This window comes from Canis aureus, chromosome 30 (genome assembly GCF_053574225.1).
Source record: "Canis aureus isolate CA01 chromosome 30, VMU_Caureus_v.1.0, whole genome shotgun sequence".
In the NCBI taxonomy this organism is placed as follows: domain Eukaryota; kingdom Metazoa; phylum Chordata; class Mammalia; order Carnivora; family Canidae; genus Canis; species Canis aureus.
Genome location: NC_135640.1, coordinates 38,066,644 through 38,090,433, shown reverse-complemented (window position 1 = coordinate 38,090,433; position 23,790 = coordinate 38,066,644). Strand labels below are relative to the sequence as shown.

At 41.5% G+C, this 23,790-nt stretch overlaps 2 protein-coding genes across 5 annotated transcripts in view; both read left to right on the top strand.

Moving 5' to 3' along the window:
• BRWD1 (bromodomain and WD repeat domain containing 1) overlaps positions 1–10,511 on the top strand; it is a 120,243-nt gene extending 109,732 nt beyond the window's left edge. For both annotated transcript variants that reach the window (XM_077879221.1, XM_077879220.1), the window contains exon 42: positions 7,042–10,511. In XM_077879221.1, coding sequence (XP_077735347.1) covers positions 7,042–7,430 — 389 coding nt within the window. In that variant the 3' untranslated portion in view covers positions 7,431–10,511. The remainder of the gene's footprint in view (positions 1–7,041) is intronic.
• Positions 10,512–10,799: 288 nt separating this feature from the next.
• PSMG1 (proteasome assembly chaperone 1) lies at positions 10,800–22,095 on the top strand. Of its 3 annotated transcripts, none has more exons than XM_077879223.1 (7): positions 10,800–10,984; positions 12,466–12,572; positions 13,976–14,127; positions 15,880–15,942; positions 18,221–18,419; positions 19,629–19,765; positions 21,881–22,095. In XM_077879223.1, the coding sequence occupies exons 1-7, from the start codon at positions 10,851–10,853 to the stop codon at positions 21,953–21,955; spliced, it is 867 nt and encodes a 288-aa protein (XP_077735349.1). In that variant the 5' UTR covers positions 10,800–10,850; the 3' UTR covers positions 21,956–22,095. The 3 variants fall into 3 exon arrangements, with proteins under 3 accessions (XP_077735349.1, XP_077735350.1, XP_077735351.1); XM_077879224.1 differs by having other exon boundaries at positions 10,862–10,994; XM_077879225.1 differs by lacking the exon at positions 10,800–10,984 and adding an exon at positions 11,191–11,315.
• Positions 22,096–23,790: the final 1,695 nt, after the last annotated feature.

The following is a 23,790-nucleotide window of genomic DNA, read 5'->3' as shown; positions in this document are numbered from 1 at the left end:
TTTTTTTTTTTTTTTTTTCCATATCAGACTTAACTTTGAAAGGGCATACCCGCAATGTATAGTAACTTCTGAATAAAAGTGAAGGTATACCATTTTCACATCATTGTTAGGGTGGTCATTCTCCCTTTTTTATTTTAGGGGAAAATCTCTGATTAAATCCTTTCTCAGTGTAATGATTTCTTGGAAAGAATGATAAAGCATTTACTCACAGCTTCTATGTTACAACACAGAAGTTTCATCTAAGTGGTAGAGTGTTGTATCTAAAATGCAAATTAATTTTATAGCATGAAAATTGGGAGAAAGAACTTAGATTTGGGGAAAAGGCACTTCAAAACCTAGAATTGCAAATAAAAAAGGAGGTATGAAACAAGCCAGTAAAAATGCCACCTTGCAGGTATTGCTGTCCAAAAATAATAAAACATGTCACTAAATCTTCACACTATTGGTTGATGACATCTTAGGTAAAAATTCTTAGAACAGCATTGGGTTCATACTACATTCCCTGTCCCTCTTCTAGCCTTTTTTTCTTTAGAATAATCAGAATGTAGAATTTATTAACTTTAGTGTTTTGTTTTAAAAACTACATTGAAAGGACTTCAGTCTCTTGTCAGACACATTGAATTTGTGCCACCTGGAAAAAAAAATGAGAGGTTTGTGTATTAGTAGAATGTGAGAACATTGCTCAAGGTGCTTACAGTATTTTTGGTTTTCCTTTTTACTCAAACTGTATTGATTTTGTTTTTTTTTTTGAGTAACTCTTAAATGGCTAGAAAAGGTCTGTTTGCCTTGCCCTTTATAGCTGAAATACCAGCTCCATCCTTTTCATCCATGTTAAGTCAGCATATTTCCTTTATTCGGCATCTTGGAGTTGTCTACAAACACTTAAGTGTCTTATGTTGTATGGAAATTGTGGTTGAGTTGTCTTCTGGTATGATGTAGTGCGACACAGCACCCTCCCTGCAGAAGAACTTTCCATTAATGATTCTGTAAGTCCATCTCAACTTCTGCTGTGGATAACAGGATGTAATAAAGCAGAAACCATAAGAAATTTGCAATGTCACTGTTTAAAGACTGTCTCTGATTGTAGTATTTGGGAACAAAGACCAAACCAAGTAAGACATGTCAACGCTAGGGAGAAAATGGAATATTGTGGAAAAATCTAGTCCAACTAGATTAGTAAGTGCTAATGCCACTTGGTAGCTCAAAAATTGTGAATTAATGGAGAGGATTAAAATGTAAAGACTATAATGGTGAGGGCTGTGTTGTCTTTTCTCACTTTTTAAATGAGATTGTAGCTTTTTTCTTAAATTATAGATGTTGCCTAAGAGTATGTGGGAATTCTCAAAGTTGGGAGATTTTCACTAGTCTCTAATAATGTGCCAACCTGTTTCCTTACTACACTGTGAATATGGTAGAAAAATACCAATTCTTTACTTGGTGTCTCCTCAAGGACCACTTGTACGGATCTGATGTAGGGAGGTTGGATGGGGGCAGTTAAAACACTTGGGTCTTACAAATCTGCAGGCTCGTCTTTAGCAGCATGTAAGTAACTGTGGGATATATATTTGTCATAGATATCTATAGTTTCATTGAATTTAATTATCAGTGTTTCAGCATGTTTTCTGGTCACGCTTTAGTTTTTAAGTTAATTTTAAGGTAAGTTTTGTCATTCATTAAACCTTTCATGGGAATCTGGACTCCTAAAGAGGCGTTCTGACTTCCCTAAGTGAAACGAGACAACCAGTTACAGTTTGCATGGACGGCAGCAGCCTGGTCTACAGGAATGTTCTTTAGAAGTTATTACCTCTTTTTTTTTTTTACCTCTTTTGATCAGTGGTTAAACAGTCTCATTTTTAATATATTGAAGGTAATTTTCTAGGTGTTGATTTAGTCTTAGTCGTCAGCCTTTGCACACATTCAGTTCACCTGTGAAATTCTGTTTCACTGGCGCGGGACAAAAAGGCAAATCTTTGATTCCCCACTTCTGCACAAGATCTCTCAAACTTTTCTAAATTAACTCATTGCCACGTCTGACTCTCTGTTGTCATCTACGGATCAATTTTATTTTTAAAGTCAATTACTAACTAAAATAGAGTATAATAAATTTAGTTTTGTTACCCTAACATTTTTTTAAAACTATTTCAAGCCTTCTAGCTGATTAATTCTATAAAGTCTGCAATAGGCAAATCGATTTCCTTTGCAACTCCTCTTTACTCTTAAACAGCTCTATCTTACCTCAAGCCTTTGTCCATTTGTGATTTCTTTATCATGCACGCAGAATGTAGGGCCACACTGTGTCATATGGGCGAAGGGGACTGAAGGGAGTTGAAAGATGGGCCTGAAAGGGGGTTGTCCTTGGATTACCTGTGCCCTGATGCTTTTCATTAGGGAAGTAATAAAGTAGATTGATAACCAGTGTTTATTCTGATACCTTATTCTGCCCAATGGTTTGAAATGCTCTGAGATCTCTCAGAAACTTCATTAAACTCAGAAACCAATATTGCACTGTATGTTAACTAAAATTTAAATTTAGAAAGTTTATTAAACAGATACAAGATTACTGGATTCACACTTCATAAAGGTTTTATCAGATTTTTAGAAAAAAAAATTGCAGTGGCCATCACAAGTCTCTGAGAATAAGAATGGCCATTAACAACTTTCCTGGGGATGAGCGACGGCTGTAGAGTGATGAGCTATTAGCTGTTGAAGCAAAGCACAAGTTCTATGGTGCCCATCACTGAGTGTGTGGGAAGACTTAATGGATGAATTTAAGTTCATCCATTCAGCCATAAAAGTGACCAAGCTAGTGAGGAACAAGTCTTGATTATGGAATTATTTCAGACCATCTCCTGACCTGAGGTGGCTATTACTGTAGAAGCTGACTTCTCAGTGTTAACTCCAGTGTTCAACTCCCCCAGAAAAGAGAAAAGCATCGGGGAATTAACAGAAAACCTGTTAGCCTACAGTTACCCTCTAAAGAGACTTCCTAGCGTATGGAATCTTTTTGGAAACTTGTGCTTTTGGAGGGATGAATATCAGTGATAATGCTGTTTACTTCCTGAGTTTTGATCATTTCATTGCTTATCAGTGAAGGGCAGAGAAGGAAGAAGTTATCTTAAACCAGCTCCGAAAAGCCTTACTTGAGAGAGGGCACTATGATTTGCAACTAAAAGGTTTCCCCTCTGTGGATTTATCACCAACCACAGCAGCCAGTGATGTCAGTATTTCAAAAGTATGTGAAATAGGCCAGTACATTTTCATTTTGATTCAGACATGCTTTCACCTTTTGCCATTCTCAGATTTGTTTTTAATATGCCAATGGAAAAAAATAATATGCCAGTGAAAATTCTGATGAGATTAAAAATTCTCATGCTCCTACAGCAATGATGGGAAGTTTATTTTGGATTTAGGAGAACAATTTTGTATTAAGTGTAATTGGAATATGATAAGTCCTTAAAATATAAAAACTAAAGATAATTGCTCTGAGTCAAAACTGTAATGTCTGCATCCAAGTTTCTCTTCACCACAGACTGTCTTAGAACACACAGTGATACAATTTAAAGTGGTCATCTAGGTAAACTGTGATGGAGTACTACGACCCATGCAAAGTTTTACTCTGTGAAGGAGGTTGCCACCATACCCAAGTAGGGAATTATTTATAGGGAAGCAGCAATGCCTCAAGCTCTCGTTGCTCCCAACCCCGTGACTGACCAAGACCATCTGGGACAGTAGGACTTGGGGGATTGTACTGACTTGTTAGTATTAAGTGACGCTATCACAAATGTATTGTTAGAGCAGTATCCTCCAGAAGTTTTAAGCTTGTGCCCTAACACATAAATTGGACTTCTCTCTAACCCTGAATGATCCTGTATATATTTCTAAAAACTGTAGTTTGCTCAAGAGGAATAAAGGCACTTTATAATTTACCAAGTTCTCAGTAATAAAATTAACGCTGACTTATATGTATGCATTATTATTATTTTTTTTAATTTCCCACACTGTCACTCTTCTGTCTTCCTCAGATTGCTTTTGTCCTTATCCTGTGACATTCCCATTTGAGGTCTGAGCCTAGACTTAGAGCTTCATCAGGTTGCGTGGCTGTGCACAACAGAATTGACTCGCCTATCTCCCCGCCCTTGACCTAGTTCAGATATTTGAAGTTCAGATTTTCTTAAAGGACTTTAAAAAGCCTACTTAGATTTTCTTCTGTAGAATCTTAACTGTTTTCCCTTATTTTGGATTACAAATAAGCATTTATTAAAATGAGTTAGGGTTAGTATTTACTGGGCTCCTAAATTGTGTTAGTACATCAAAAAGGAGTTAGTTGCTGCCACTTACGTCCTTTTGATCCACAGAAGTGTTTACTTGTGATAGGATTTTATCTCTAACTGGGTATGTTGTTGGGAATGAACTTGGTTATCTACTTCTAGTGTGGTTGCAGCATGCAAGTGGATGTAGTTGAGAGATGCTGGTGTATCCTCGTCCTTCGTAAGTCACATTTCACTTTAATTTTGTTATGTATTTACAAGAACTTTTGTCTGTCATAGCATATTATTTCACATTCCAGTATTTGCCTAACATTGATTTAATGTGCTAAACTGTCGCTTTGGATCTAGAGTTACTTTGCAGAGACCTTAGTTCGTGATTTAAACATTCCTGAGCAAAGGCCCTTCGAGGTAAAACTCCGTGGGCTGCTGTACTCATGGTCTCTGCTGCTTGTGCAAGTGACCGCGCGGAGCCCAGCCAGGCGGGGGAGGCTGTGCTGCCCAGCAGTGTGTGATGATGAGCTTAGCCTGTGAAAATGCCATTTTTGCAGTGCCTGATGACCTACGTTGAACAAGACGTGTTCCCCTTAGAAATAGAATTTCACTGGAGAAGTATAGAAGTCACTTAATTGGCAGAAGGGATTGATGTGCTTGTGGGGGGTTGCTTTTAGTACTTAGTTCCTGACCTCCTTTGGGAGAACTCTTAACAGGTCTTGGAGAAAGCAGAGGCACATCTTTGAAGTACGTTTCATAGACTTAAAAAATCTGAAGGGCTTTCCCTTTCGAGAGCAGAAGACTTTTTCTCAAGTCTCAATTAATGAACATGTCAATTGACGGAAGCCCATTTTCACCTGTACTCATTTGTGCTTGCTTGGTGGCAGAAGGGCAAACCTCTCTGTTCTTAAAGGAAAAACTAGGAAGGTTGGTGGTGGTTGGGAGCTTCACTGCGATAGAATAATAGCATCACTTGAGAGCTGACACAAAGGGTCCTTATTTTCTCATCCTTAGTGGTGAAAGGGCACAAGTGGCAGAGTCCAGATGTGGAGTGTGGGTATCTGAGAGGTCTTATCCTTAGCCTGTTTTTACCAATGGCTGAATGTCTACAAACGAGGTGGGGTCCCACAGACCCACCTCCCACCCCTCCCAACCCTCAGCTTGTGTACCTTTAAAACCATTTTACATAGTTTGACTTAATGTCCCCAAGGCTAGGTTGCCAACAGATAAAGGTGCATTTTTATCAAGAAATACAGGTTTTGCCTGCTACCTAGAAGTAGGGCATTCCTGTGAAACTTCATAAGCCAAAATGGCATAAAGCAAAGATGCAACTACCATTAATGTATATGGAAAAAAAAATTGGAAGGCATTTGCAGACCCTGAAAAATCACCTCTCTGGTTGCTCTGATACCTTAGGACACATCTTCACTAACGGATGCACAAAATCAGAGTGGAGGAAGCCCAGATGCTCAGATAGTTCAAGAGCTCTGGTGGCAGGGGGAGGAGCTTGGTGGGCTGCTCTTTGTTCAGGTGTGTGCTGCCTCTGTAGAGGCTCCCTGAAAAACGAACACCAAATGCCATATTGCCCCCACCTTTTTTTTTTTTTTTTAATGGAAAAGCTCTTCAATTTCTTTTGTGGCTAGCAAAACCAAGTAGGTCTTTTGTAAAAGCGAAGAGCTTAATGTGAACTTTCAAAAAGCAGAGAACACCCGCACTTTTGCCCTAGAAGCGTATTAATTGATCCTGTATTTGAAGTTTGAAAATCTGGCTTTGAGACATTGGCAGAAATAAAAATGATTCGAGCCCACCTAAGCTGTTAAACGTGGAGGGGTGGGCGCATCGTCATGTGGCACATCATGTGGCTCCTCACTCAGCACAGCTAGCGTGGATCCCAAGCCACACTTGGGAAAATTGCCTCTCCTTAGTGGCTTTCGTCCTGTCCTTTGTCTGGTGGATCCCTCCAAGGTTCCTAGCTCAGCAACAATAACACTTCTCAATGGAAGCTTTCTTGCCCCATGACTGTTCGGTTTTTGAAGTGCGTTTCTCAAGCTCCATACCGCCCCCCCCCCACCTTTTAGTTTTTACAGCAAGTAAAGTTAATATGTGTGGACTTTGTTTTAGAATCTTTATCCTGATCCCTCGATGCCTGGCATATACCCAGCTCAGAAAATATTTGAATAGTAAGGAAACCAGGATTTAATAATTTGTTTTGAACAATGGATCTAGGACTAAAACCGTATTTTAGATAAACTAATAGGCAGTTCCTTTTTATCTACTGCTTCATGTGTGTTTTGACTAAAGGCTGATGGAATGAAAACTTCAGGGACCTTCTTGAAGCAGAGCTGATGCCGCGTCCGCATAGTCATAATGGCATTGCCTTCTCTTTGAGGTTCTAGGAAAATTATCTCAGAACTCCTGTTGAATATCCTAAAGTAGTTCAACAGAGAATATCTGAAATGATACCAAGAATTTAGTGCTTTATGATTCTCAAGGAACATTCTCACAAACCTGATACTGTTGAGACAGTTGTCCTTCCAGATTAGAAAGTATACCAGGTGGCATAACTACCCGAGACTTCCTTTTGTTGATCAGGAAATAGGAGGTTCAATGTCAAGAACATGTAGTATCACTCACTGATGAGAATCACTTGAGTTTTTTTACTTATTTAGCAATGTGAGTAGTTTTAAAATTTACCATTTAGGAATGTGTTATTGAGGAATTGTAGTAAAATCTTGTGTTAACAAGGTTTTTGCATTTACATGAACTTTCACTCATTTTTCAGAATCTGTTCCTAGAGACAGAGAACCCAATACAAAAATGAGAACATGCATGCATAATCAGAAGGCTGCAGTGCAAATGCCTAGTGAGACTCTGAAAGCAAACATGGTGCCTGAGAAAGTTCTCCGCAGATGTGCCGCTGTGGCTGCAAATAAAATAAAAATAATGAGTAATCTAAAGGAAACGATTTCAGGACCAGAAAATGTCTGGATTAGGAAGAGCAGCAGAAAGCTGCCCCATCGAAATGCTTCTGCTGCGGCTAAGAAAAAATTACTGAGTGTTTATAAAGAGGATGATACAACCAGAAATTCTGACAGTGAAAAAGAGCTAGAAGACACTAATAGCAAAATGCCTTTTTTAAGGCGGTTCAGATCCTGGAAAGAAACCGCATAATAGTGACCATGGAAATGTGGAAGTGGGATTTGAAAGCAATCGGGCCACAAGAAAACTGGCGGTTGCATTCTGCTCTGAGCGCCAAAGTTAATCCCTGGTTGGCACCTTTTCCAGGGATTTTCTAAAAGCCATAACCCAGCAGGTCACAGTGGGAGGAAGCCTTCCTTCCAGGGAGTCTTTGTACAGGAACCCACTACAGAGAATCTGAGGGGGGAACAGATGTTGAAGCCTGTAGTGCAGAGGTGGAAAGAAGAGACAAGTGGCCTGTCCTAAGGCTGTTCCTTTCCAGAAAGGAAGGGCGTTGAGGAAAGCTCTTGATTCCTTAGAGGAAGAAAATAATGGGAAATGCACAGGGTCTGTAGCAAAAACTTCAAGGACTGAAAAAAAATGTCAACATCACAACCTAATGCTAATTTTGAGGGTTCTGCATCAGAGAATAAAAATTCAGACCAGCATGGCTACGGTGTCATTACTGAGAAGTAAGAGGGAAAACTCTAAGTAGGCACATTTCCAGAGGAAGTGCCATTGAGCCTATTTGACCAAGCAAATACTTTAAATATTAAAGACCCAATCCCTATAGTTCACAACTTCAAAAGCCAAAAAGCAAACTAGAAGGACCCGGGGATTCATTGATGGGGATGGTGATAAGTGAGCTCTGAAGTAGAGTGGGAAACAGGCAATTAGTGAAAACCCATTAATGTCTTATTTTGTCTATAATATTGGAATTCATACTGAATGGTGACCTCTTGATACGAGTAATTCAGGGAATATATATTTTTCTATGAAGGCAATGAATGTGACTATCACAACTTCTTTTCCTCATTTTTACTTGCACATAACAGCATTTACGGAGATGCCGAAACGTGCCTCATGATAGGCAAGGTCTTAGGTTTAATCAGTTAGAAAAGGTACAGATGAAGATCAAAACAGTCATATTTTTGGATGATAACAGTGACATCCTCTTACATTTCTCTATAGCACCTTAAAAATTAGTACTTTATGAACACTTTTAGCAAATTAATTACAGTCTCATCACAACAAACTTATGGCAGCATGTATTGGCTCTTCCATTGTGGCCTTTGCTAGGATTAGAAAATCTGATCTTGATACTGTAAAGAATTCTTTGCAATGAGGTTTAATTTGTTAACAGGTATTTGTTGAAGTTAAGATCGCCAGATTAAATGAATGCACTGTTAAATCTTTTTTTAACACAGTAACATGCTATTGAAAAAGTGAATTGTTAGAAGCAAGTTGTTTTCCCATTTAAAATTATCTGTGAATATTAATATATGATTTGCATGTGTAAATCAAAAAAGTAAAATATAGAAACCTAAGAGTTTCTATTCTTTTTTCATTAAAAGACTAATGTAATGCATATATTTTGGTTATACAGATAGACCCAAGTGTCTAGATTACTTGAGAAATTTGTGGTTGCATGTCTGCTTAAAAAAAGGCGTTTTGTCGTTTTCGTTTTTTTTTTTCTTCCCCTTAGCATAAGCCGGAATATTTCTAACCTACAGAGTCTGTGTCCTTTGCTCTGTTAATATATACTTTCATCTGAAATACCGATACCAGTATCTTGTTACTACAGGTGAGGAAAGGAAGAATTCCTAATAAACTAATATTTTTAGGCGCATGGGGTTTGATTTTTGATTGCTAATGAAATGTTTAAATCTATTTCCTCTCCCATATTTACCCTTAATTTTACAGAAATTTCTCACTGGGGATGTTCTATCCTCAACAAATACCATAAAATGAATATATTTAAATATCAGCTAAGACTCTTTTATGCAAAATTTTGTCAGTTTCTGTGTAATCAAATAATTTGTTTTGAATTTACAGTGTTCTGTGATGGGGTTAATTTCCAGAAGATGTCACCAGCCTTCTTTCATAACAGAATCTCTGCTGGTATAGTGTTTAAATTGAACATCACTTTGCCTTTTTTTTTTCCTTAAGTGCTTTGCCTAAACTTACTGTAACTGCATGAAATAGCATTTGTTGAAAACTTAACATTATTGTAAAACTCTGAAGTGTACACAAAATTCAAATCACGGCCAAATGTATTATGATTACCCTGCTCATAATTTTAATCAGCTTTCTAGAAATGATTTCTTCATAATGTAATTGTGAAATCAAATCGCGGTAAATTTTACTGATAAATATGACAAGTTAGTTACTCGACAAAAGGACTAAGACAACGTGATAGCCAAACATCCTTTTTATTCTGCAATTCAGGCATCCTATAAAATAGAAAATAACCCAGGAGTCTCCATGCAGCTTAGAAACATCACCCTGGTAATCTTGCTAACAGCTAGCTACACACCAGGTTTCCTAAGCTCTCACCGGATAGCAATTTGGTCATGTACTGTTGATGCTTACATGTTCAAATTCTGCTTCAAAACCCGAATCTTTATTTTGCAGTAATATGTAAAATCGCTAAGGCGGATTTAATGTAAATGTTCTTGTTGATACTATTTCTCCACGTCTCAAAGCAAGGTACTTGTAGCAGCTTTCGGAGATTCTTCTGAATACCTCAAGCAGCCCTGCCTGACCCCAGACGAGCACTCGGCAGGTCGGGGCAGTGCTGCACAGTTTTGCGCAGTGATGCAGTGTTGCACAGTGTTGCGCAGTGCTGCACGGTGTTTGCACGGTGCTCCGCAGTGCTGCACGGTGTTGCACGGTGCTGCACAGTGTTGCACGGTGCTGCGCGGTGCTGCCCTGTGTGGCGCAGTGCTGCACAGTGTCCTCTGTTTTCGGTGCAAAGCCAACGGGAAGGGATTTTTACGTTTCACGGCCAGAAGTTCTGGACGCGGCCCTTGGCTCGGGCGGGCGCGGCCGCCGCCCCGCACACTCCGCCGCCCAGCGCGCTCTAAAGAACAGGCCGATTCGAGAACTGCATTCTTTGCTCATTAACGAGGAGAAGGCGGAAATAAATTTTGTATCGAAACGGCCACGTTTTAAAAAAAAAAAAAACAACTATTTTTGCATTCTCACGAACTCTTCCGGATCGGCTTGACAATCATCCGCTTTTGAAATGTGAAATTCTTATTGCCGCAGTAAAAGTCGCATTTTATACCACCACGAAGCGCTGTGTTTCTTCCCGCCCTCGCACCCCCCCGCCCCCCCGGCATCCCGCAACGAAGAAGGGGCGCGGACACCGGCTGGAGGCCGGGAGGGGCGGGAGGGGCCGCGCGCCGAGGCACCTGCGGGGTTAGGGACGCCCCGCCCCCCATCCCCCCACCCCCACCCCACCCGCTCGCCTCTCTAGCCCGTAGTCATCCCACCTCTCGGTGTCCCCGCGGGCTTACGGCCCGGTGCGCGTGCGCGCCCGGGGGGGCGTGGCGAGGCCCGGCCGGGGGGGGCGGGGCGCATGCGCCGTGCTGGGGCGCCGCGGCCCGGCCGGCAGGCGGTGAGGGAGGCATGGCGGCCACGTTCTTCGGCGAGGTGGTGAAGGCGCCGTGCCGAGCCGGGACTGAGGACCAGGAGGAGGAAGAGGAGGGCAGGAGGGAGACGGCGGAGGACAGGGAGGTCCGGCGGCAGCTGGCGCGGAAGCGGTGAGGCCGGGTCGGTGGCTCGGAGCCGCGGGCCCCCCCTTCCCGGGCGGCCGTCGCGGGCGTGGCCGTCGGCCTCGTAGCGTCCGCGTCGGGATCCGTAGCAGGTGGACCCGCTCTCTGAGGCGGTGGGAGAGGACCGTAGGTGACCCCTGACCCCGGCCGGGTCACGTGCGTCGGGCAGGTGTGGCAGAACGCGCCGCCCGGGACGCTGCAGGCATCTTGGTGCGAATGTGCAGTTAGGACCCCGGACACTCACGTCTTCGACCCCGTGGCCGGGGGTGTCCACCGGGACGTTGGACAGCGACTTCGTGGAAGTCGGAGGCCTGACCTGGTGCGCGCATCGCGGGGAGAGCAGCGCCTCCTCCTCACCCCGGCTGAGGCTCCTGGACCCCAATGGAAGGCGTTCCACGCTCTGCATGGCTCTCACTTAACCCGGGTGCCCATTACCTGCGCTCTGCAGATGCATCTTCCTTTATTTTATTTTTCAAAGATTTTACTTATTTATTCATGAGAGACACAGGCAGAGGGAGAAGCAGGCTCCACGCAGGGAGCCTGACGTGGGACTCGATCCCGGGTCCCCAGGATCACGCCCTGGGCTGAAGGCAGGTGCTCAACTGCTGAGCCACCTGGGCGTCCCGATGGATGTTCTTTTAGAGGCACCGTCAGGTGCAAGTTCAGTATTTGGCTGTTAGAAAGGAGGCGCTTGCTCTTTCTTTCTTTCTTTTTTTTTTTTTTAAGATTTTATTTACTTATTCATGAGAGACACAGAGAGAGAGGCAGAGACACAGGCAGAGGGAGAAGCAGGCTCCACGCAGGGAGCCCGACGTGGGACTCGATCCCGGGGTCTCCAGGATCACACCCTGGGCCGAAGGCAGGTGCTCAACCACTGAGCCACCTGGACGTCCCGATGGATGTTCTTTTAGAGGTGCGGTCAGGTGCAAGCAAGTTCAGTATTTGGCTGGTAGAAAGGAGGTGTTTGCTCTTTCTTTCTTTCTTTTTTTTTTTTTTTTTTAAGATTTTATTTACTTATTCATGAGAGACACACAGAGAGAGAGGCAGCGACACAGGGAGAAGCAGCTCCAAGCAGGGAGCCCGACGTGGACTCCATCCCGGGTCTCTAGGATCAGGCCCTGGGCTGAAGGCGGCGCTAAACCGCTGAGCCCCACCCGGGCTGCCCCGCACTTGCTGTTGCTTACTGCCCGCTGTACCCACCTGTCCCACCTTTCGGGGATGCTAAGATGGTTCAGTGAGTCGTGTGGACCTCGCTTGTGGAGTCCTCCATGAACTTTGCATTCAGACGGGAATAGCGTTGCCCGAATCTGTTGTTTCCTTAGGTGATAATTACATTCTTTCTGAAATTAAAGGCTGCTTATTGTTTATTACAAAGTCATGCCTCTAGTGTCCTTTCTCTCATAATAGAGCACTAATTGGATCTAAGTTGCTTTGTTTTTTTTTTTTTTGTCTTTTGTTTCTTGTGTTAGGGAGGTGCGGCTCTTTCGAAGACAGACAAAAACATCTTTGGAAGTTTCTCTGCTGGAAAAATATCCTTGCTCCAAGTTCATCATTGCTATAGGAAATAATGCAGTAGGTGAGTAGACGTGTGTTAGATTGGACTTCTGTTGAAAGAACAAAAGCTGTGAGAGGTGGGTGGGAGGGATGGGGTGACTGGGTGGTGAGCATTAAGGAGGATGCTTGATGTGATGAGCACTGCGTGTTCTGTGCTGCTGATGAATCACTGACCTCTACCCCTGAAACTAATAATACAGTATATGTTAACTAAATTGAATTTATTTTATTTATTTTTTAAAAAAGATTTTATTTATTCATGATAGAGAGAGAGAGGCAGAGACACAAGCAGAGGGAGAAGGAGGCTCCATGCCGGGAGCCCGAAGTGGGACTCAACCCTGGGTCTCCAGGATCATGCCCTGGGCTGCAGGCGGTGCTAAACCGCTGAGCCACCCAGGGATTCCCCAACTAAATTGAATTTAAATAAAAAACTTAAAAAGGAAAAAAAAAGAACACAATCCAAAGTTACTTATTTCTTTACATCATAAAATATTTCAAACGTCTGTTACTTTTTTTAGAAAAAGTTAAAGCAGAAAATTGACTTAGAAAAGGCTACAGTTTTTGAGTAAACTTTGAGTAATATCTGTGCCTCCTCATGTGATACCATCTTTTTAATAAACCTAAAAAATAAGATTTAAAGAAAGTGTTCTTTGGTTCAGGAAGTTGTAAATCCTGGGAACTGGGTTTACGGTTTGTTCCCGTATCCACGTTTCCTCCGGCTTCTGGGCCTGTTTGGGCCAGACTTCAAGGGACAGAGGGGGGGCGTGTGTACATGGCCCCCTTCGAGCCATGGTTCTTAAATGGTCTTGAATTAACAGGCTCCTTTGAGAACATGATGAGAGCTCTAAAAATAACAGTGATGGTCTCTAACGTTTTTGAACACTTCAGTGTGAAGGTCTGCACATACATGACTGACTCCATTTGATAGATTAATGTCAGAACAGTGCAGAGCTCAGCTGAACAGTGTACACGTGCAAGTGCACAAACCTTTGTCATTTTACAGCTAAAATGTACAGCCTGTCATTTCACAGGCTCTGGGGGTGGGCATTTGGGATCTCTGGTGAAGTAGATCTTTTCCCCGGTCAGGTAGCCCTAGTGCTTGCAGGACATAGTAAGTACCTGGTAAGTAACTACTGACTCGTTTATATGAAGTTCTACCTCCTAAAATTTTCCAGCCCAGTGTAAACTTCATGAAAGTGTGGTAAAGCATGTCAGTAAATCTGTGTTGTCAGGTCCTCCTCTGAAACCATCTGTACTTAGGGCATGGCCTTTAATTTCTTGAGGCCTCAGTTTCCTTTTCTGCTAAGTGGTGCTGTAAGGTCAGTGGTCTTACAGACTCTCCTAGAATAACTTGAAATTATTTTTGGTTATAGAACATGCAACTTGCAGAACCAGGCACTAACTTATGTGAATTGTTTTTCACAGCATTTTTGTCATCATTTGTTATGAACTCAGGAGCCTGGGAAGAAGTTGGTTGTGCTAAACTCTGGAATGAATGGTGTAGAACAACAGACACTACACATCTGTCCCCTGCAAAGTCCTTCTGTATGTTTTATCATCTAAAATCGAATCCCTCGGTATGTGGGACTTGGATGCTTCAGGGAGAGCCATTTAGGCGTCATTCATGTGTTCGTTTGAATTTCATGTTCCTGTATATCTGCTTTTGGGCTGAGGAATTCTGCCTGTAGGCAGTGCTAGTGCCCTGTATTATTTGTATAAATATTAACATGGCATACACAGTGTTGGTAAAGCTCCTAGGAAGTTCTGATAGAACTTTGTTAGAAAAAAGCCATAGATTGTGGACATTCAAATTTTGCTGTCATTCAAAAAATTATTTCACGTGGTAACTCTGTGCAAAAATGTGTTCGCTCTGTGAAAGCTGGAAGTTCGGTATGCCCAGTATTTAGCAAATGCCTGGTACGTCCTAGAAACTCAGTTAATGTTTGTTGAACAAAAGAATGCTCTGTGCATTCTAAGCATAATTCTCTTGACAGTTGAGCTTTTACCCTACCTCATTTGTCCTGATTTTTAAGTCCGAAGAGTCATTCCATAGCCAGTGCTGAGTGATTTCCTTGTGTCCTGTGCATTCGAATCTTAATCTTGGGTCCATTCAGAGAACACAACATAGTGGGTGATGTGAGAGTCAGGCAGATGAGGTGACCTGGCAGGTGACGTGTCTCTCCATCTGCTTGTCTGACAGAGAACTATTCTGTACTTGCTGAGCACTTGAACAAGGGCCAGGGCAGGGGTTCAAACGATGGAAGAAGCCACTAATTCCCTAATGTTATAAGTTGGCTTATTTTAACTAGGTAAGGACCAAATATTAGCCTTGTAAACTCTACGGTCTTATTTTGTAATACTTACAGTTTTTATTTTTTATTTTTTTTTATTTTATTTTTTTCAGTTTGTTTTTAACATGTAATCCAAAGTTACTTAAGTTTCCATAAGGATTTTTATATACATCCAGCATTTATAGGAAATAATAATGAAACTAAGCATGTTTTTGATCTGGTCTTTAATTGGAAAGGTTGCACTTTAGAATAGATTGTGAAGGTCCAGTAAGGAATTTTGGTCACCTCATCTAGTACCATTTATTAGGTATGTTTTGATTATGCAGAACCTGCTTGTGTAGTCTTTACATATCTAGTCTTTTTCTTTTCCCCCCACACCCGTGTACCTTTTTTCCCTTCTGTGATCCCCTTGGGTAATTGTTAGCATTTCTGGCAGTGTTTTAGTAGAAGACATTGAGTTCTCTGGGTAGTATCATTCCAGGAGCATTGATAATCAGGAATCCATCCTTTAATGGCATTGTGGCATTACAGATTATTTCATTTTGAGCATATAGGTTGGAACTTGGTTTCTAAAATAATACTATCTTCACAGGCATCAGTACCATTTTAGAATGCCATTTGGACTGAGTTGCTGTCAGACTGGCATTCACTAGCATTTGTGTAATACTTAGTTTTACAGTATTTATGTTTATTTTGCATTTGGTCTTCACAGTGTATGACACCCAGAAGGGCAGCAGGCCTGGTATCATTCCTGTGTCATAAAGAAGACTCTGGTAGCTTTTACTGGTAGTATCTTAAGTGCCTCCTATGCAAACTCTTGTGGTCACTCCATTCCTGTGTACTTCGTTCTCCTGTTAACTGCCAGTAGTGGCTTCATGTTTAAATTTTAAAAATAAAGAAATAAGCCAACAGCAAATTCAGAAAACAAATGTTATCTAAAGTTTATTTTAGAATTCAAATGATATGTATATGGTGGTAACGTGGAGTATGTATAAAATTCATTTGACCTGACAAAAAACTTGGAATATGATTTTCTAGGTTGTCCTCTGTCAGTGCAATTGCTACGTTGCTGAAGATCAGCAGTATCAGTGGCTAGAAAAGGTAAGAAGGGAATGAAGACTGGTGGGCTGCTTTTTTTTTAAGGGTTTGGTATCTTAACACTTGAGCCTACACAGTCAAATATGGAAGCGGGAAAGTCTTTGTTTTTTTCTTAAAAATATTGTAGTAATTTGTTACAGAATATCAAGAATAGAAACAGATTTAACAAATTAATCAATGTGCTAAAGACTTAGGTCATAGAAGCCTAAAACAGTTGAATTCTTCCTATCTACCGTATTGTTACATTTGAAAGAAAAACAGGCTACTCACATGAAACAGAACAAGGGCATGGCTAGTGGTGCAAAATGGCCTGACAATGTGGACTGGTGGCTTGACCATGCAGTCTGGTGGGAAATGTGGACTGGAGAGATGCTGGCTGGGGATGTGTGCTGGGGATACAAACTGGAGAGATGGGCACTGGGGGTACAGGCTGGAGAGATGCAGGCTGGGGATGGAGGCTGGAGAGATGCAGGCTGGAAAGATGTGGGCTGGGGATGTGGGCTGGGGATATAGGCTGGAGAGATGCGCACTGGGAGTATAGGCTAGAGAGATGTGGGCTGGAGAGATGTGGGCTGGGGATGACTCTGGGCTTTGAGGCAGGAAACAGACGGGAGCTGGATTCAGAGGGTTGGCACAGAGCTGCTACTTGTTCCAAATTCCAAAATATTACATCAGTTTGTCTTAGGATGGTTTAATTGAGTCTTCATTTTATGGGAAAACTGTGCTTGTTACATGCCCAATAAAACATACTTTTCAGTGAAGAATTTAGGAGTTTTAGAGAATAATCATAATTTTGGCAGATGCGTATTATTTATAAATGAAGTAGGTCTTATATATGTATATCTCAGCAACATTTCAGCTTAAAGTTTAGGTATATTTCTTAGGTATTAAAATTAAATTCACTGGAAATAAAATATTTGGCGTACACTTGTTTTAAACCAGATTGGCATACTTGAAAACATTTTTAAAAAGTTACTAAATACGCTTTATTAAATGAGGAATTATTCAAGAAGGTCTGTGATCCTTTTCACAATCACATGTGATTTTGTGTTATGTAGTGGTGTCTATTTTTCTGAGGAGAGTCCATAGCTTTCCTGAGTTCTCAGAAGAGGAGGAAACTGCTTTGTTAATTTGTGTTTTTTATTTTAAGTAGGATGACTGTTCCATCAAAACTGTTATTTTTGTACTCTGGGACAAGTTTTCTCTTCCAGACTTTAAAAACTTTTTAATCAGTATTTTTTTTTCCTTAGGGACACTCTTTGTTTCCCTTGCTGTTTGGTTTCTATCAGCCACAAAATCCTCAATACCACATACAGTCTAACGGAATGGTCAAGTGTGGATTCAGACTATAGGTGTTGTAGGGAGAATGATAAATTAGGGCTTGTGAGTAATGTTGTATTTTTTAGATGGGATGTACCTGCTGAAGTTAACTATTTTGTGTTTATTTACAAAGCTGTGAGCTAATGAAATTAGTCTTACAAATCATTAATGATGTGTAAAATCTTTAGTTCTGTTGTTACTGGAAACAGCCCTTCTTTTCTTCTTTTTCTTCTTTTTCTTCTTTTCATAAAATACTTCCCAACAAGGTGGAATGGCCTAAAGTCTACTTTTTTCTTAAAAAAAAAAAAAAAAGAAAAAAAAAAAGCTTTTTTTTGTTTACATCACCATAGATTTTAAAAGCTGAAAAGGGTCCTTGGAACTTCATGAAATACACACTTAGGAGGAAATAAAGGTCTAGAGTGATTGAAACTTGCCTATAAGTGAAATAACTTTAAAAGTGCATTTAAGAATTAAGGCACTGATACAACACCATTATGAATATACTTTGCGGCTTAGAAGCATCTTCATTAAAGTGTTCTTGAACACATGAGTACATGGATTAGGGAAGGGGGGATCACTTCATTTTGCCAATACACTGCTGGTCTGAATGTGCTTGAGAGTGAAGCAGTGTTCTAAGAAATAATCTGTACTAGAATAGGTCTCTTCATCAAGCAGCTGGTTTACCCTAGAAGCCAGTCCTGGTGTTATCACAGGACTACTGCTTAGGTGGGTAGTATTGTCCTCAGCTGAGGAATGTGACTTAGAAAGGTCACCATACTGGAAGGTGACAAAACCAAGATCAAACCCCGGTGAGGGGACAGCAAAGCCTGTGTTCTGTTTTTCATTGGACACCTCCACCTGGATACTGCTGTGAATGGTGTTAGGTAAAGAGCTAGAGGAATGTTTCTATTCTGTAACAGAATTATGTGTATGTTTTAATTTGAGGTCAATTTTGCCTTAGGTCTTTGGTTCTTGTCCAAAGAAGAATATGCAAGTAATTATTCTCACGTGTCGACATGTTACTGACTATAAAACTTCAGAATCTACCAGCAGCCTTCATTCTCCTTTCCTGAAAGCCCTAAAAACACAGAATTTCAAAGAGCCTCCATGCTGTCCACTGCTTGAACAACCAAATATTGTACATGATCTTCCTGCAGCAGGTGGTATCAAAATTTGCAACATTTACATTATATCTTGTTGCTTTGTTGGTTATTGGTTATTACTTTGACTATTAAGGTCTTTTTAAGGTAGTTCATTCATGATGATTGATACCAGTGTATTGCTATTAATCTTTAATGTCTATTGTTCCTAGTATGTTGTGTTTGGTTTGAGGTTTTTTTTTTTGTTTTTTTAAAAGATTTTATTTATTTATTCATGAGAGAGACAGAGAGAGACTGAGACACAGGCAGAGGGAGAAGGAGGTTCCCTGTGGGGAGCCCGATGTGGGACTCGATTCTGGGATCCCAGGATCAGGACCTGAGCCAAAGGCCGATTCTCAACCACTGAGCCACCCAGGTGCCTCTGGTTTGAGTTTTAACATTGTTCAGACACACAGTTATGATGTGAGAGTAGGTCAGGGTTCTTTTTTTTTTTTTAGATTTTTATTTATTTATTCATGAGAGACACAGAGAGGCAGAGACACAGGCAGAGGGAGGAGCAGGCTCCATGCAGGGAGCCCAATGCAGGACTTAATCCTTGGACCAGGATCACGCCCTGAGTCAAGGCAGGCATTTAACCACTTAACCGCTGAGCCACCTGGGCTGCCCTAGGGCAGAGTTCTTAACGGTTAGGTTGGAGAGTTGCACTGGTTCTTTTTGATTTGTGATAACTAATCATGTGAGCCAATGTTAAATGTAAATCATTGGTGCATGAAAAGTGGATAAAATATGTTTTCATTGTCAAAATAAGTTACTGAATCTTGATAGTTTCTTTACTATTTTTTTATTCCTGTTGCTAATTATCCTCTAGCATCACATCGAAATGAAATTGTCACTTACTTTTTGATAGCTAATATGTTATATAATTGTTATTTGTTAATAAGTATTTTTTCCCCTTAAATGTTGTTTATTGGAATAAATGGCTAATTTATATTATTATATTCAGTAAAGTTTTAATCTTGTACTTACTTAAGCTGTGTCTCAGTATATTCAGGAAATGCAAAATAATATTTTCAGAGCGAGAAATTACTTAGGGAAAATAAATTGGCTTTGAAAGAAAATACGCATTTATAAATGGTTTGATATATCAGGGAACACTTTGAAGGAGGCAACAGAGACAACTGATTTTAAAAGTATCCTTTATTGTTTAGAGGTGTTTAGTTTAAAATCACCTAGTAAAGACTGAAGTGGGCTTTTCTTTGTGTTACTTAGTTCTGAGTTACTGCCAAGTGTGGAAGATCCCTGCAGTTCTGTACTTGTGTTACACTGATGTGATGAAGTTAGACCTGATCACAGTGGAAGCTTTCAGGCCTATCCTTTCTTCCAGAAGCTTGAAAGGTTTGGTTAAGGTAAGGTTTCAGCTCATTGACTAACAGCTGAGTTAGAATGAATTTAATAACAAATGGTAAATTTATGGTACCGATTTAAAAGTTAAGCAACACTTAGAGATCTTTTTTTCTTAAAGCGTTCTGGTCTGGCACTTTGAATTAGATTGTCACCCTCTCTTTTATATATACTTCTGTAACTGGAGAAATGTTTTGTTCATGCTTTTTCATGGTAGATCAGTGCAGTGCATTGATATAAATCCCAGACGGCTCTGTAGAAAGATGCTTTGACTGTTTAGGAAGTTTCTGTAACTAATTCATTTGGAAGGTTGTAATACTTAAGAAGGCATTTTTGAGCACAGCATGGATCAAATTATGAACAATTATTCACTTAATTTTGCATGGGACTGGCTGTGTGAAGGCGAGATAAACCTGTTTCCTTCTGTCCATTTGTATGTGTCCGTGAGCTCTTTCCCCAGAAAAATTCATATTGAGACATGTACACAAGAAGTTTTGCCTGTACTTCCAGATAGTTAGGAACTCCCGTCCTTTCCCTAAGAGACTTTCTGAAAGTGCATGGATCCTGGGTGAGAACTTGTCTTGTACAGGGAAGAGACTACACCAGCGTTCCCCAGAGGGAGTCCTCTTTTAGTCTGGAATGGCCATTGGTGTTAAGACACCTTTTCTGGCAAGGTCTGTTGGACTTAGCTTGTTTCACAGACCTCATTAAATTTGTTTGCTTGCTAGATGATCAGCTCCGGGGGATGGAACCGCCTTTTTCCATTTTGGTATCCCCAGGTCATCATGTACCTGGCATATAGGGGAATGCATGCCCAGCCATTTGTTGAATTAGTAAAAATTAAAACTAAGGTTGTATAATTCAAGCATAATTTCAAATTAGCTGGAGTCATGGATAATCTTTCTGACAAATTGAGTTATTTTATAGTTAGCGTTGCTTTCAGAGTATGTTTGGTTTGCTAATAGTTTGGTTTGCTTCTGTGGCTCACGGTCTGGCTCTTCCCACTGCATCGTGAGAGCAGGGCCTGTGGCTGTTTTGTTCCTGGTGTGGCGCGGTGCTCCGCACGCAGGTGCCCCAGAAGCACTGGCACTTGTTGGGAGAATTGTAAATCATCATGTGGAGTTTAAGTCCACTTTAGTCTTTTAGGAGTATTCCTTTTATTTATTTTTCTTTTTTTAAAAATATCATTCATTCGTGAGAGGCAGAGAGGCAGGTAGAGGGAGAGGCAGGCTCCCTGCGGGGAGCCCAATGCAGGACTTGATCCCTGGGCCCGGGATCACGCCCTGAGCTGAAGGCAGATGCTCAACTGCTGAGCCACCCAGTCCCTAGGAATATTGTTTGAAGAGGGCTTAGAGATAACTCCTTTTAATCTATTCATTTCTCCCTGGAAACAATTATTTGCGGAGGGTGCAGTGGCCATTTGAAGAGTGCAGTTGTCTCTCAAACGTGAGCAGACACGGTCGTCCTGAGTTCACTCCTAGTCTCTTGATCTGAGGGTGGCATGCAGTCAGTGACATGGAATTTTCTTGAGTGCCTCCAGAGCCATTTTAGTACCGCAGCCTGGAGGCGGTGCAGGCCACTTACTGTGCCTGCCAGATGGAGGAGAGCACGCAGTTGCATGCCTGCCAGAGCAGGGTGAGGTTCATATGAGGAGAGGTGGCAGTTGAGCTGGATCTGAAAGATGGATCCTCATGGGCAGAAGTGGGCAGAGGGGAGGGAGCGGGGAGTGCAGGAATGGGCAGGGGCAGAGCGCCTCTGAGGAGAGCGAGTGCGGAACTGGGTTCAGAGGGGCTCAGAGGGGCGGGAGGGCTCCTGTGGGAGAGAGGCTGGGCTGGAGTGTCGCTTCCCGCCAGAGGTCTGGGACCTCTGGGACGGCGGCGTGGAGGCTGTGAGACACCACCAGAGAGTTTTGGGCAAGGGGAGGACAGGCTTTGATGTTTCATCTACTTCAACACTTTGGGGTGCTGAGATGCTCAGATGTGTTACCTCCTGAAAGAGGAGAATCAGGGCAGGGCCTGGTCCCTTTTCCGGTGCCATTCTTTGTTTACGTCCCGACAGGGTAGGGATTCTGACTGAATTCTCCATCTCACTGTACTGACGATTTTTTTCTTTTCTTCCAGAATATTCCCCAGAGCACAGAAATATTGAAGAAATTGATGACAACAAATGAGATTCAGAGTAACATTTACACATGATTCCAAAGATTGCTTTGTATCAAGTGTGTTATTACCTATGCATTCCTTCAAGGGAAGCAGCAGTATGGTTTTGTTGGTTACTTTTTTTTCAGGGGGGTACTTTGGAGGTGTTCAAACAGAATAAACTTATTTTAAATTCATTGTAGTTTTAGTTCCTTTTTTATGGTGGTGCCCTGGACAACTGGAATAATCCAGATGCTTTTCTTTATCCACTAGGTGGGAGTATTGTTTAATTTGAATATTTTACACTAATGTAGTTAAATTTTTACGAAGCTGCAGATAACAGGTTTTGGTAATATGTACGTGTAGTTTCTTTAGTGATAGTTTTGTGTTATCTGAAAATAGACTTGGTGATTCTTTTTTTTTTTTTTTTTTTTTTTATTTATGATAGTCACAGAGGGAGAGAGAGAGAGAGAGAGGCAGAGACACAGGCAGAGGGAGAAGCAGGCTCCATGCACCGGGAGCCTGATGTGGGATTCGATCCCGGGTCTCCAGGATCGCGCCCTGGGCCAAAGGCAGGCGCTAAACTGCTGCGCCACCCAGGGATCCCGACTTGGTGATTCTTAATATGTGAAAAGTTCTGATTTTATGGATTTTTCAGGGTTTTTTTATGGGTAAAATTGATCAGGTAACAAAGTTCTATATTTGCTCAACCTGAAACAAAAAGAAATGTGTATTTCATTGGTTTTCAATAATATCTGCCAGGCAGGCTCTTTGCACAGACTTTTCTGGGCCCTGGTGCCGGGTTAACTGTATTGGTGGTACCAGCTGGGCTGCGGCGGGCTGTGGTCTCTAGAATGATGTGAATCATGGGTCTGAGGTAGCCTCACTACCACAGAAAAACACACACTGAAAAGTATCAGTGAAAATAAATCTTACAGTGGTGAAGTTGAAAAATGCTGCTTGTGTCTTTTTCTTTTATTAAAATTATGGGATCCTTTGTATATTACAGATTTTTATTGTTTTTATTTTATTTTTATTTAAATTCCAGCTAGTTGACATACAACATACTCCGTAATGGTCTCAGGGGCTGAGTTGAGTGCTTCATCACATCACAAGGGCCCTCCTTACTGCCCATCCCCCATCCAGCCCATCCCCCGCCCACCTGTATATTACAGATGTGGACAACGTACTGGTATCTTCTAGATTCAGTCTACTTACTGTTCTTGACGGTGTTTGGAGGTGGGGTAACGACACCCTGCCCTCCCTTTGCTGAGTGCCAGAAGCCTTGTGCACGGTGCATGTGAAACATGTGAAACACATGCCCTGATGATAGAAATTGAAGCCGTCTTTTTTTATATATATAAATTTATTTTTATTGGTGTTCAGTTTGCCAACATATAGAATAACACCCAGTGCTCATCCCATCAAGTGCCCCCCTCAGTGCCCGTCACCCAGTCACCCCCACCCCCCGCCCACCTCCCCTTCCACCACTCCTAGTTTGTTTCCCAGTTAGGAGTCTCTCATGTTCTGCCTCCCTTTCTGATATTTCCCACTCATTTTTTCTCCTTTCCCCTTTATTCCCTTTCACTATTTTTTATATCCTCAAATGAATGAGGCCATATAATGTTTGTCCTTCTCCGATTGACTTATTTCACTCAGCATAAGACCCTCTAGTTCCATCCATGTTGAAGCAAATGGTGGGTATTTGTCATTTCTAATGGAAATTGAAGCATTCTTGTTGCAGAAGTGTTTGCGTCCGTTCAGAAAATGTGTTTGCAGAGCCCTGTGTGACTTCGGGCTCCAATCTGGAGCTAGAGTCTTGTGCTAAGGGTTCATGTGGCCCAGAGAAAGAGCAACCTTGGAAGTGAGCAAATGTCAGGCCGACCCGTACA